The sequence below is a fragment of the Brassica rapa genome, chromosome A06 (assembly GCF_000309985.2).
Source record: "Brassica rapa cultivar Chiifu-401-42 chromosome A06, CAAS_Brap_v3.01, whole genome shotgun sequence".
Classification (NCBI taxonomy): Eukaryota; Viridiplantae; Streptophyta; class Magnoliopsida; order Brassicales; family Brassicaceae; genus Brassica; species Brassica rapa.
In genome coordinates this window covers 11,223,986-11,237,364 of record NC_024800.2, presented here as the reverse complement: position 1 = coordinate 11,237,364, position 13,379 = coordinate 11,223,986, and the positions used below count along the sequence as shown (strand labels likewise).

At 40.0% G+C, this 13,379-nt stretch overlaps 4 protein-coding genes across 5 annotated transcripts; 3 read left to right on the top strand and 1 right to left on the bottom strand.

Annotated features, from left to right (window-relative positions):
• The first annotated feature begins 373 nt into the window (after positions 1-373).
• Positions 374-2,073, top strand: LOC117126281. Its single transcript, XM_033274132.1, has one exon. The coding sequence runs from the start codon at positions 1,104-1,106 to the stop codon at positions 2,067-2,069; it is 966 nt and encodes a 321-aa protein (XP_033130023.1). The 5' UTR covers positions 374-1,103; the 3' UTR covers positions 2,070-2,073.
• Positions 2,074-7,178: 5,105 nt separating this feature from the next.
• LOC103873245 (peroxisomal membrane protein 11B) lies at positions 7,179-8,460 on the top strand. The gene is made up of 2 exons (XM_009151667.3): positions 7,179-7,625; positions 7,883-8,460. Exons 1-2 carry the CDS (start codon positions 7,438-7,440, stop codon positions 8,373-8,375), a joined length of 681 nt encoding a protein of 226 aa, XP_009149915.1. The 5' UTR covers positions 7,179-7,437; the 3' UTR covers positions 8,376-8,460.
• Positions 8,461-8,672: 212 nt separating this feature from the next.
• LOC103873243 (probable aquaporin TIP5-1) lies at positions 8,673-9,832 on the top strand. Of its 2 annotated transcripts, none has more exons than XM_033274133.1 (3): positions 8,673-8,891; positions 8,989-9,239; positions 9,338-9,832. In XM_033274133.1, the coding sequence occupies exons 1-3, from the start codon at positions 8,753-8,755 to the stop codon at positions 9,704-9,706; spliced, it is 759 nt and encodes a 252-aa protein (XP_033130024.1). In that variant the 5' UTR covers positions 8,673-8,752; the 3' UTR covers positions 9,707-9,832. The 2 variants fall into 2 exon arrangements, with proteins under 2 accessions (XP_033130024.1, XP_009149913.1); XM_009151665.3 differs by having other exon boundaries at positions 9,320-9,832.
• LOC103873244 (NO-associated protein 1, chloroplastic/mitochondrial) lies at positions 9,778-12,884 on the bottom strand. The gene is made up of 12 exons (XM_009151666.3): positions 12,448-12,884; positions 12,101-12,373; positions 11,950-12,029; positions 11,767-11,848; positions 11,553-11,573; positions 11,223-11,268; positions 10,979-11,097; positions 10,790-10,903; positions 10,601-10,702; positions 10,421-10,510; positions 10,230-10,339; positions 9,778-10,160 (listed from the first exon to the last, which is right to left on the bottom strand). Exons 1-12 carry the CDS (start codon positions 12,835-12,837, stop codon positions 9,911-9,913), a joined length of 1,677 nt encoding a protein of 558 aa, XP_009149914.1. The 5' UTR covers positions 12,838-12,884; the 3' UTR covers positions 9,778-9,910.
• Between the last annotated feature and the right edge of the window lie 495 nt (positions 12,885-13,379).

Sequence of the window (13,379 nt, the reverse complement as noted above, 5' to 3'; positions counted from 1 at the left end):
ATAATATTTCTAAAAAACAGCATGACATTTGTGTATAAACGACATGTAGTTCGTTTAAGAACAACACGAAGTTTATCTGTTCGAAATGGATCAGAACGAGATAAGAGAGAGTCTTGAGGAAGAAGTTTCGGAACTCAACTTTCCTCGATCTTCGCGAGATTCTCGCCCACGTGCAGCAGCTGTTGCGGGAAGTGGGTCTTCTCCGGCTCTTTAAATATCGTCTCTCCTCTTCCTTCATTTCTTAACTTTTTCTAAATCGAAATCCAACAGCAAAAATCCCTCTGCGTAAGTCTATATTGCGAGAGTGTTTCGTAGAGTTTATAGTTCGATAGGGCGATCACGAGTGAGGCGTGATTCGTCTGCCATGGTTGTATCTCGACTAACGGAGCGAATATTTTGAGTTAAGGAAAGAGATCATATCTCGACTCCATGTCTCTTAGCGAATACGATTTCTTATCGTTCTTGTATTCGTTTTTTACATTCGTTTAATTTCCTTAACATCACTTTTATTTTATCGTTTTTGTCAGTCCGGTTATCCGGCTTCTACAATCTTAACTCAAAATCGCTTTATTTCTAAAGCTCGAATCGGGTTGAAAAACGATTTATAAAAACGGGTTTTGGAACCGTGTTTGCGATTTGCTTTCTAGCACTTCCGCGAAACGTTTTATTATTATCTGATAACGATGTTTGCGATTTGCTATACGCTTATCCGCGAAACGTTTCTGTGTTATTCTGAAAACGTCTTTGCGATTTGCTTTATAGCACTTCCGCGAAACGTTTCTGTTTTATTTCATTACGATTTGCGGATTGCTTTCTAGCATTTTTGCAAAACGTTTTTGATACATATTCAAAACGTTCTATAAAATGAATCGTTTCAAGACCGCTTTCTTAAGCGAGTTTGTGAAACATTCTAAGTCTATAAAAATGGTTTCTGCGAACGCTTTTAAGCGAGTTTGCAAAACGTTTTCTCAAGACTATATCGATATGATTTGGTTCAAACACCAAAAATGAACATCGATTTTAGACTATTATTTTCTTTAAAATAATATGTTATTTGTTGAATGGAGTACTAATCCGTTTTTTCATGTTTTCTCTACAGAAAAATGACAAACGATAACAACAACCCCATTGGCATCTCGGATGTCATTCAGACTCCATTCAACGCTGCAGCAACTGATGCAACTGGCGTGACAACCGCTGGAAACATCACGGCGTCAACCACTGCAGCAACAACAAGCACTATCCTCCCTGCAGGAAATGCTGCTGATGAAACCACTCGCCGTAGTCTATTCGGTGCTGGTCTTTATCAGACGGGTTCAATTTCAGGAACCGCAAGTGGTCCGGTGGCAGTTCAAACTCCTCCGGCTGTCCCTAGTGTGTTCACTCAAGGACTGATGCCAAACCAGTTTGATGGCAAAGGCTTCAAGACGTGGCAGAAGAAGATGTTGTTCTTCCTGACAACGATGAAGCTAGACAAGTTCATCCAGGAGGATAAGCCCATTATGCCTTACGGGATTGATGATGTTCACAGTCTCGCAACTGTAGACATATGGGTGCATTCGGACTTCATCTGCAAAGGCTACATTTTGGGTCGCCTCATTGACCCATTGTACCGTATCTACTGTGAGTTCCCCACGGCGAAAGAGCTATGGAGATCACTGGACAAGAAGTACAGAGGTGAGGACGCTGGCTGCCAGAAGTATGTGGTTTCAAAATTCCACGACTTCAAAATGGTGGATTCAAAACCCATCATGGATCAGGTGGAAGCGCTTCAGCTCATTTGCCATGAAATCGCTGCTGAAGGAATGTCTATCTGCGAGACATTCACAACTCTCAGTTTCATTGAAAAGCTTCCTCCAAGCTATGCGGATTTCAAGAACTACTTGAAGCACAAGAAGAAGAAGATGGGGCTCGAGGAGCTCATCATGAGGCTTCAGATGGAATCCAGAAACCGAATGCTGACAAGGTCACTGCTAAGGAGCACAGTGTCAACATGGCTGAGCACAAAGGCAAAGGAAAGGCACACGCCCATTCTCCTGCCAAGCCTTCCAAAACTGCTGCAGCCCTGAAGACTTTTGGAAAAAACTTCAAGAACAAAGGCATCGAGATCAATGCGAATGCGAATGTGGAGAAGTTCAGGGGGAAATGTCACTACTGCCATAAAGTGGGGCACAAAACAGTTGAGTGTCGCAAAAAGATCAAGGATGAGAAGGCTCAGGCAAATCTCACTGAGGAGGATCTCGTTGCTGTGGTGACTGAAGCCAACATGGTTGAAAGCAACAACCCCAAGGAATGGTGGTATTACACTGGTGCAACCACCCACATTTGCACCGATAGGGCGATGTTCAGCACCTATCAGAAAAGCAAGACTAAGGAGAAGCTCAAGATGGGAAACACTGCAGTCTCCAAGATTGAAGGACGCGGCAATGTGATTTTGAAGATGACATCTGGACATGAGGTCACTCTGACGAATGTGAAGCATGTGCCTGACATGAGGAAGAACCTGGTCTCGGGAACCTTGCTCAGCAAGAATGGATTCGCCACAAGTTTTGAGGCGGATAAGCTCGTGATTAGGAAGAATGGGATGTATTTGGGTAGGGGTTATGTTAAGGGTGGACTTGTCAAGTTGAATGTAATGACAGTCACTCCAAAAGTTGTAGCTCCAAAAGTTTCAATGAATAAGAAAGAGCCAGTTGCTTATTTGGTTGAGTCTTTTAATATATGGCATGAAAGATTAGGCCATGTAAACTACAAGTCTATACAAAGATTAATGAATTTAAATCTAATTCCTAAATGCAAAACAAGTAAACAAAAATGTGAAGTATGCGTACAAGCTAAGCTCACAAAAACGCCATCACCTCGTGTTGAAAGAACTAATAAACCTTTAGATTTAATTCACACAGATTTAGGTGATTTAAAATACTTACAAACTAGAGGCGGTAAAAAGTACTTTGTGACCTTCATAGATGACTGCACAAAATATTGTTATGTTTATTTATTACATAGCAAAGATGAAACCTTAGAAAAATTTAAAGAATTTAAACTCGAGGTTGAAAACCAGCTTAAAACAACTATTAAAGTAGTTAGAAGCGACAGAGGCGGCGAGTATGATGGTCCGTTCAATGAATTCTGTAAAGAACATGGAATAATCCATCAAACTACAGCTCCTTACTCACCAGAATCTAATGGAGTTGCTGAACGAAAAAATCGAACTCTAAAAGAGATGATGAATGCTATATTGCAGGAATCTGGGTTACCCCAGAACATGTGGGAGGAAGCGTTGCTTACCACTAATTATATCCTCAACAAAATTCCACACAAAATAACTGGTAAAACTCCATATGAATTATGGAAAGGTAATTTACCTTCGTATAAATACCTCAAAGTGTGGGGGTGCCTGGCAAAAGTTGTGGTACCGCCACCAAAGAAGGTCACTATTGGACCTAAAACAGTGGATTGCATCTTCATCGGATATGCACATAATAGTAATGCTTATCGATTTCTGGTACATAAATCTGAAATATCAGATATTCATGAAAATACAGCCATGGAATCAAGAAATACATCTTTCTTCGAAAATATTTTTCCATATAAGGAAAAACAGGGTTCAAAACGAACTCGAGAAGAAAGAGACAATGACAAGAACTCAGAAACTGAGACAAACGTCGAGATTTCTATAAATGATATTTCAGAAAATGAAGAAAAAGATAAACCTCGAAGAAGCAAAAGAGTTCGAAAGGAAAAATCTTTTGGAGAAGATTTTCTAATGGCATTTTTAGTAGAAAATGCTCCAAAAACTTTGGCAGAAGCCATGGCTTCACCAGAAGCTCCATTTTGGAACGAAGCTGTCAGGAGTGAATTAGATTCGATTATGCAAAATTATACGTATTACATAACGGATTTACCACCTGGCTGCAAAGCATTAGAAAATAAATGGATAATGACACGCAAACCTGGTGGAAAATACAAGTCTAGGCTTGTAGTTCAAGGATTCCGACAAAAGGAAGGCCTTGACTATTTTGATACATATTCTCCAGTGACGAGAATAACATCAATAAGACTGATGATAGCAATCGCAGCCTTAAGAGACCTAGAAATCCATCAAATGGATGTAAAAACTGCTTTTCTAAATTGTGATTTAGAAGAGGAAATTTACATGAAACAACCTGAAGGTTTTGTCATTCCCGGACAAGAAGACAAAGTATGTCGACTTGTAAAGTCACTTTATGGGCTTAAACAAGCTCCTAAACAATGGCACGAAAAATTTGACAATACAATGATGTCAAATGGTTTCAAAATAAATGAATGTGACAAATGCATATACTACAAAACTACCAAAAATGCGTATGTTTTGCTATGTCTATATGTAGATGATATGCTCATTATTGGAAGCAATAAAACATTATCAATCAAACAAAGAACATGCTCAAAGGGACATTTGAGATGAAAGACTTGGGATTAGTAGATGTAATTCTCGGGGTTAAAGTCACAAGAAATTCAAACGGAATTATCTTAACCCAATCTCATTATGCTCAAACAATATTAGAGAGATTTAAAAATTACTCTAATAGTACGGCAAAAACTCCATTAGATCCCCAAATGCACTTGACAAAGAATTCAGGTGAAGCGGTTTCACAAAACGAGTACGCACGTGTGATCGGAAGTCTCATGTACTTGACAAATTGTACTAGACCAGATCTAGCGCATGCAGTAAACGTACTTAGTCGATATACAAGTAATCCAGGTCATACACACTGGAAAGCTATAACGAGGGTACTCAATTACTTGCGCTACACCAAAGATTTTGGGCTTCACTATGGTAAAGAACCAGCAGTTTTAGAAGGATACAGTGATGCTAACTGGATATCAGATTCTAAAAACTCAAAATCCACGAGTGGATATGTCTTTACACTAGGAGGAGCAGCAATATCATGGAAATCTACCAAACAAACAGTGTTAGCCAGATCAACCATGGAATCTGAGTTCATAGCCTTAGACAAAGCAGCAGAAGAAGCTGAATGGCTTAGAAATTTTTTGGAAGATATTCCTATGTGGGAGAAACCTGTGCCAGCTATACGCATACATTGTGATAGTCAATCAGCTATAGCTCGGGCTGAGAATAATCTCTACAATGGTAAATCTCGTCACATCAGAAGACGACATAAAACCATTAGACAACTTATCTCAACTGGTGTAATCACAATAGACTACATCAAATCGGCTGACAACCTAGCGGATCCATTTACTAAAGGTTTGCCACGAGATGTAGTTGTTAAATCATCAAAAGGAATGGGTTTAAAGCCTATAACGAATGAGGATGCTTGACTGCAACCCTATCTATCATGACTGGAGATCCCAAGACGTAGGTTCAAAGGGAAAACAAAATCAAACAGAATCTAATCAAAGCACTTGAGACAAAGAAGTCTCTTCCCAGCTCCTAAGATGATAAAAGTGCTAACGAATGTGTAAAGGATAAGCATAAGCTTTTAATGATGCCATAGCTTCTGAGCGGAGTATTAATTAATACTTCTCATGGTCAATCACCTAATGAGTGTGAAATGGGGCCGTTTTTAGGAGAATGAATGCAAGGCTATATTCTCTAAGTTCACTCATGAAAACCAGGAATAGTTCAGGGCCACAATGAACACAATAGAGAACTAAGTTCTACGAGAAAATGAAGCTGCGTTATGCATGTTGTCTCGGTTTACATAAAACACCGGTTGGTTCAAGACATCATGTTCACCTTCTGGTAAAGTAAACCCGACAGATATTAACTATGAGTGGTTCAAGGCTTAAAAACGCCACCAACTCAAACACAGTGAATTTTTCGCAAACACTCTTGATAAGTCTGTCTAGTCTAGTCAGGATTAGAATAAGTATAGTTTTTTAGAGTCTATCGAGTCTGCATTTAGTCTACATATGTTTAGAGTCATTTCTATTCATGTGGGGGATTGTTGGACCAATATTCTATTGGTTATATGTGAAAACGAAATGGGCCATTGGGCCAATCATCTAATAAGCCTTTGAGGCATGATGATTAATGAAGGAAGTAGAGAAAGTCCCACATCGGGGAGAACTGGAAGAGATGAGGAGTATATATATGTACTCACTCTAACTCTTGTTCAAATGGCGCACATGAGAGGATAGGCTCACCTCCCACGCGCGCGCCGCCGCCGCCGTCCGGCCGGCCGGCTCGGCTCGGCGTGGGCGTTGTGTGGGTGTGGGCTTGGGCTTGGGCTTGGGCTTGGGTGGAGGGCCTTTGGCCCGATAAGAATTATTCTTTTTGGACCAAGTTAAGCTCAACGCTTTGCCATTTTATTTCTAAAAAACAGCATGACATTTGTGTATAAACGACATGTAGTTCGTTTAAGAACAACACGAAGTTTATCTGTTCGAAATGGATCAGAACGAGATAAGAGAGAGTCTTGAGGAAGAAGTTTCGGAACTCAACTTCCCTCGATCTCCGCGAGATTCTCGCCCACGTGCAGCAGCTGTTGCGGGATGTGGGTCTTCTCCGGCTCTTTAAATATCGCCTCTCCTCTTCCTTCATTTCTTAACTTTTTCTAAATCGAAATCCAACAGCGAAAATCCCTCTGCGTAAGTTTATATTGCGAGAGTGTTTCGTAGAGTTTATAGTTCGATAGGGCGATCACGAGTGAGGCGTGATTTGTCTGCCATGGTTGTATCCTGGGACTCTATATTCGTACAGTCCCGTCTCACTAACGGAGCGAATATTTTGAGTTAAGGAAAGAGATCATATCTCGACTCCATGTCTCTTAGCGAATACGATTTCTTATCGTTCTTGTATTCGTTTTTTACATTCGTTTAATTTCCTTAACATCGCTTTTATTTTATCGTTTTTGTTAGTCCGGTTTTCCGGCTTCTAATACATCTATGTTTTATTCATAAGCATAACATTAATATTCGCACAATTAAAGAGCGTTTCAAGGTCCAAGCAAGATCTTGCCATTTGTTTTCAGTTTGAGCTAAAGCCCAAGCTCCAGCTGGAAATCAAGCCCGTTTATATAAATAATCGCACTTGTCTATCTTCTAGTGATGTGCTCATGTCACATGCACATTCTCCAACGCTCAATCCAATTTGTAAAAGAGGAGAATTATCTTCAAACCTAAAATAATTGATAGATAAGGTTTTGTAAAATAAAATAAAAGTCCAGAAAATATTGTGAAAGTTTCTTCCACATATTTTTTTTAATGCTAGCTTTGTATCAAACATGAGACAGAAAGAGCAAGTAGAGTAGCCACCACAAAGCAATCATCTTAAACTCAAACCTAAAAACAAACAAAAGACAAGAATAACTCGAGCAACAAACGTCACTTGTGGCTCAAATCTTCTTCTTCATCGTCATCTGGATAAATTCATCTTTTATTTTTCTCCCACTCTCTCTCTCACTCTCTCACCTCCCTGCTCCGTAAGAAATGTCTTTGGACACGGTGGACAAGCTGGTGGTGTTCTTGGCTAAGAGAGATGGAATAGACAAGCTTGTGAAAACATTCCAATACGTGGCCAAGCTCGCGTGCTGGCACGTTGAAGCTACAAGACCCGACGCGGCCGAGAGGTTCAAGAAATGGGAGGTCGCGTCCGGTCTTAGCCGCAAAGCCTTCAGGTCCCCACACCCAACTCTAGTCACCTTATCTACATAATGGCATAATCGTAAATATAGTAATGTTTGCTTTAGTTAACTTCTTAATGAACATCGTATCTCATCTAGCAAATTTTAATAGTCGTCACTTGTAGTAGGATATTCATATTATATATATACTAATAATACACTTTATATTACATTACACTTAGTTATACAAAAAATATTATATATTTAACAATAGCAATTGTTGTTAATTTATGGTCCAATCATGTGAGCAGGACCGGGAGGTCTCTAACGGGTTTCAATGCCCTGAGACGAAACCCTGGTGCAACCCCTGTGATCCGCTTCTTGGCGGTCCTAGCCAATTCAGGAGAGATGGTTTATTTCTTCTTCGATCATTTTCTTTGGCTATCAAGAATCGGTATACTAGACCCCAAGATCGCCAAGAAAATGAGTTTCATCTCAGCGTTTGGTGAATCTTTTGGTTACGTTTTCTTTATCATCATCGATTGCATTTTCATAAGGCAGAGACTCAGATCCTTGAAAAGACTCCGGACCAACGATGAACCCAAAGAAGAAGTCAGCGGGAAAGTTAGCGAGATTCAAGGAGATATAGTGATGAGATTGATGGGAATTTCAGCTAACGTTGCGGATTTAATTATCGCACTGGCGGAAATTCAACCTAATCCGTTTTGTAACCACACGGTTACACTTGGTATAAGCGGTTTAGTTTCGGCTTGGGCCGGTTGGTATAGGAACTGGCCATCGTGAGAGAGATATCGAAGAAACGTATCTATATATATGTGTTGTAACAAACGTGTAACTCACTTGAATATATGCATATTTCTATTTTATATCGTTTTAGGGTCAAACTAAAGAAACAAAAACTAAGGGTATCAAAAAGGTATAATTTACCTACGTGGGGCATTTTTAAAATTCACAAAACTTGATAACTGTAAATAACTTCCGCGCCCCACTCTCACATTCGCCACTAAAACCCGTTTGTATATGGACGGTTAATACGTATTTAAATATTTGTTTTTTCTTAAAGAAAACTCGTTACCGTTCTCTTAATATTTATAGGTTTACAACATTCGCTTAACACAGAAACAGAAAGTAAAAAGTAGGAGAACTATTGAAAGAAATTAATGAGAAGAATGATTCCAACAACGTTTTCAAGTAAGTTTCAAGGAGCAGTGAGTATGAATGCGTTGAGATGTTACGTTTCTGAGTTTATCTCCACCTTCTTCTTTGTCCTCGCAGCCGTTGGATCCGTCATGGCTTCAAGTAAAATCACTCTTTTTCTCTAAACAAATTATCCAAAACGTTTTGATCTTCCTTTTTTCTTTGGTTGAGAAGATGTTTTTATTTGTGTTTTACTAAGGGAAACTGACGGCGGGTGATGTTACGGGTCCGTTTAGTGTATTATTACCGGCGATTGCAAATGCGTTTGCCTTATCATCTTCAGTTTACATCTCTTGGAACGTCTCTGGTGGCCATGTGAATCCAGCGGTTACGTTTGGAATGGCGGTTGCTGGTCGGATTAGCGTCCCAACCGCTATGTTCTACTGGACTTCACAGATGATTGCCTCTGTTATGGCTTGCCTTGTCCTTAAAGTAACCGTTGTTGAACAGGTAATCAACATTTTCCTTACACGTAACTAGTTTTGTCTTTTACCTGTGTTTATATAATGATCTCTATCTGAATTAATCAGCACGTACCGATCTATAAGATTGCTGGAGAAATGACGGGATTTGGAGCATCGGTTCTCGAGGGTGTTTTAGCGTTCGTCCTTGTCTACACCGTGTTCACAGCTAACGACCCGAGACTTGGCTTACCTTTAGCCGTTGGACCGATATTCATAGGGTTTGTTGCGGGCGCCAATGTTTTAGCCGCTGGTCCGTTCTCTGGAGGAGCCATGAATCCAGCATGTGCCTTTGGGTCGGCTATGATTTACGGAAGCTTCAAGAACCAAGCCGTCTATTGGGTCGGGCCTTTGCTCGGAGGAGCCACCGCTGCGTTGGTGTATGACAACATGGTGGTGGTTCCAGCAGCTGAAGATGACCGTGGTTCATCCACAGGAGATGCCACTGGTGTGTGATGGCTTATGTGTCTAATATTTTATATATTTCTACGTTAAAGTAGCGTTATTTAATTTTTCAGTTCATGAAATGTTGTTGACTTTGATGTTTACTTTCTTGAAGATTAATTTAGTAACTTTTCATTACAAACAATTTGCTATTTTACCACTCTGTTACATATTCTTATATTATATAACTCTGGTTTTGTAAGCTAAACAAAAACTTCAGAAGTACCATTTGGGTCTGACCTCTTCTTCCTTGTCGGATAAGTCACGGTATTGATACCATTCAGCACCAGAAGTGCCAATGGGTAGTGTTGGTCTGATAAACACTTCAACTGGTTTTGGCACACTCACACAAACACGTATCTCATGCTCTGCTTCTTCGAGATCTCTCGGCTCAGAGTCTTTTGATCTGCGGATTGGTTCGATTGAAATCCATCCTAACCCCGAAATCGCCACATCACTAGCCGGTCTGCTAAAGAAATGTGATACGTTAGGTGAAGAGCACTCAGATAGGAATAGATGATAATGATTATTTCACCTTTTTGGATCGTTAAATTCGATTCGGAGTAAACGGTGAGACTGTAATCCTTTCCACTCCTGTATCTGATCTTTCCCTGATGGAGGTGTCAGAAGCACGCCCACTTCTTTCTGCAGAACACCCAAGTAAATGGTAAAACTTGTTCTCGAATTAGCAATGGAGTTGATACTGATGGTGTAAAGAAACTTTACCTGGTAAAACTCGGTTGCTGTTTTGGTTGGTACTACATGAATCTCAAGAGCCTTTGGTCCATAGAATGTGAAACGTGTTTCTGGTAGAGCCTGAAATAGCTCAAAGTATGTCACGGTTTCACATATTGATTAATACCCACACTCACATACATAATTTAGCATTCCGGTAATATTGTTTACCTTCAAGATGTCAATCCTGACGAGACCTCCCCAAAAGAATGTATAACCGTTTAAGCTCTCACCTTCGGAACTACTTGATGATTGTGTTGGCAATGTTGAAATCTGGTAGGAACAAAATCATCATATACTGATGCTACGATGATATATATATATATAGTCTATAGTAGGCTTTAAAAAGGGCAGACTTACATGGAAAGACTGGCCTCTGAGACGATTCTGAGGAGCAAGGGCGGGTAAATCATCTGAATGCACAACAGCTGCTTGCCTATGGTGTAAGTGAACTCCCGGTGTGTCATACAACTTCTGTGGTAATAAGGTATTCTTTTAGCAGCATGTCCACTGGTGCTATAGAATCTGAAGGTGATTTTAAGTTTATACCTCTCCTCCGAGGAAGGCGTTGATCTGAATTGGACCCAAGGTTGTTCCAGGGACAGCTGATTGAATCGGTTTGTACTTCTGTGCGGCTGCTGCAACAGGGTCCCTTTCCGCCATTGTTTCTGTATAACGAAGTACACATACAATCTCATTTAACTCTCTATACAGATGAAACTAAATTGTGGAGAAACCAGGCTAAAACAAAGGTAAGCATTGATATAAACACAATGAAGATTAAAGGACTTACTCAGCAAAGCATTGATGAATGCTGACTTCCCTACGTTAGCTGCACCCTGTGAAAGCATTGAAGACAGGATGAATGAATATTTGCCAGACCATTAAAACAGCATCTACCCTCTATTATAGTGTAGAATATAGTGAAGTCTAGAGTGTCATTATAATGTTGTAAGATAAAATCAAACAGGAGGAAATCAATATACACTAAGCACAGACTCTCTCTCATTAAGATACGTTAAGCTATTAAGTAAAAACAAGAAATTTAAGCTGGCTATATATATATCTTTACTAACTAAAAAACTATTTATTTGGTTATCAACAAAAGTGAGAATGCACATACCAGAATGTAGACATCTCGTCCCTGAAACACAAAAAAATAGGGATAGAGAGGTTAGGCTACAGAATATAAATGAATAGAAGGTTATGATATTCAATATCCAGCCAAAAAGAGAAAACAAAATGTTACACCATTTCATGTTATCAACATTTCTCGAGAGAAGTCTTTTAGCACTAGTGTGAAGACAATAATTTTTAAGGAGAATAGCATATGCTACCTTTTTCTCCTTCTGGATTTCAGACGCAACTCCGCTAACTCCATCCAGTGACTTGGAACTTGTCAGATGGACACTCAAGACACTGTCAAAATTATATACATCCATATCAGGCAGTAGCTCCACAAACATTAAGTCAAGTCCTGGTAATCAATCATGGGTAAGTACTTGATAGTAGATACCTACTTTAGTTTTTTCTTCGTGGTCACTTCTACAACCCAATCACCAATACAATTCATATCTGTTCCTTTTGGAAGGAGATCAATCTACAAGTAGAGAGCACATTTCATTTTATCAGAGGGAACCTAGAAAGCACTGAATAAGTAGCATACCATACCTTAGTTATAACCAGTATGATCGGATTGGCACCAACCAAATCACGAACACGAGTTAAGAAGCTACCATTAAAATCAACAATGTCAACCAATTTGACAATCAAGGCCTTCTCAAGGCGCAAGTGAGAAAGCTTGTCCCTGAGTTGATCAGCTGAAACGAACTGCTTCCCACCAGCATACCCTCCATTACCACCAACAGCTGTAATCATATGCCCATGAGACAAAAGCTGACATCTTCCACATATTACACTTCTTAGCTGGTGATGTTTCTTCTTCTGCAACAACAAAGATTCAAACTTGACGACGTTTTTCACTTCACTGCAACAAAGTAAATAAACCCAATTCCTACCAAGTCGTAAGTAACGAGATCGACGAATCCCGGAGAATCGACGTCGGAGGTCTGTAACGGAGCTCCGCAGCCGTAGCAACACGAGACGGAGGTGTCGACAACTTTCCGCACGCTCTCTTCCTTCTTTTTCTTCTTCTCCCTTTTGAGCTCTTTCTTCACCACTTTCTGAGCTTGGTGAGCTCTTTGGTTCTCCAAGAACCTCTCTCCGGGAGTCGGAGCTGCCGCCGCGAATCCATCCCGCTCCGAGAGTGAAACCGTCGATTCTGAAGTGGAGATAGACTTACAGACGATTGACGTCGTTGGGTTCCGGTGAATGACGGTGAGAGTGGGTCCACGTCCGGTGAAGCGACGAGGAAGAGAAGGAAACGTGGAGAGAGCTCGTAGCGCCATTGATGAGATTTTCCCCCACCAGCTATCTCTCTCTCAAGATAAACCCCCGAGAGTATAGATAGATTCTCGATACTTAGAGACCCTCTAGACCGTTTAGAAGGTTTGGGGGAAAAAGAAACCTTATTCGTTCCGGATCGACTCATATGGCTTGTATTCACTACTTGTCTTGTATTTGTCCACTAAAATCAAGAGACGTTTACGTTTTAGGGTACTTTTCTATTGTTTCTTGCATGTTCACATACTTTGTGAATGAAGTGTATTTTTTTCTTTACTTTTAACTCTTTCACTCCCCAAAAAATCCTTTTGGTGGACAAGCTTTCTAACCTTGGTTAAATCTGAAAGGGTTAAGCAACTTCCTTTGTAACTAATATTAGGTAGGTTTATGGATGTTTAAGATTTACTAAACATTGTTAAATTAATAGTGAATGACTTTGATCTGAGCGTTGGGTTTTGTAGTCAGAAATGCGTGGTTAGGCGCAAATTTTGCCTATTTAGGATTGATATGGTTAATAAGAACATACATTTTTGGTCAGGATTATAGT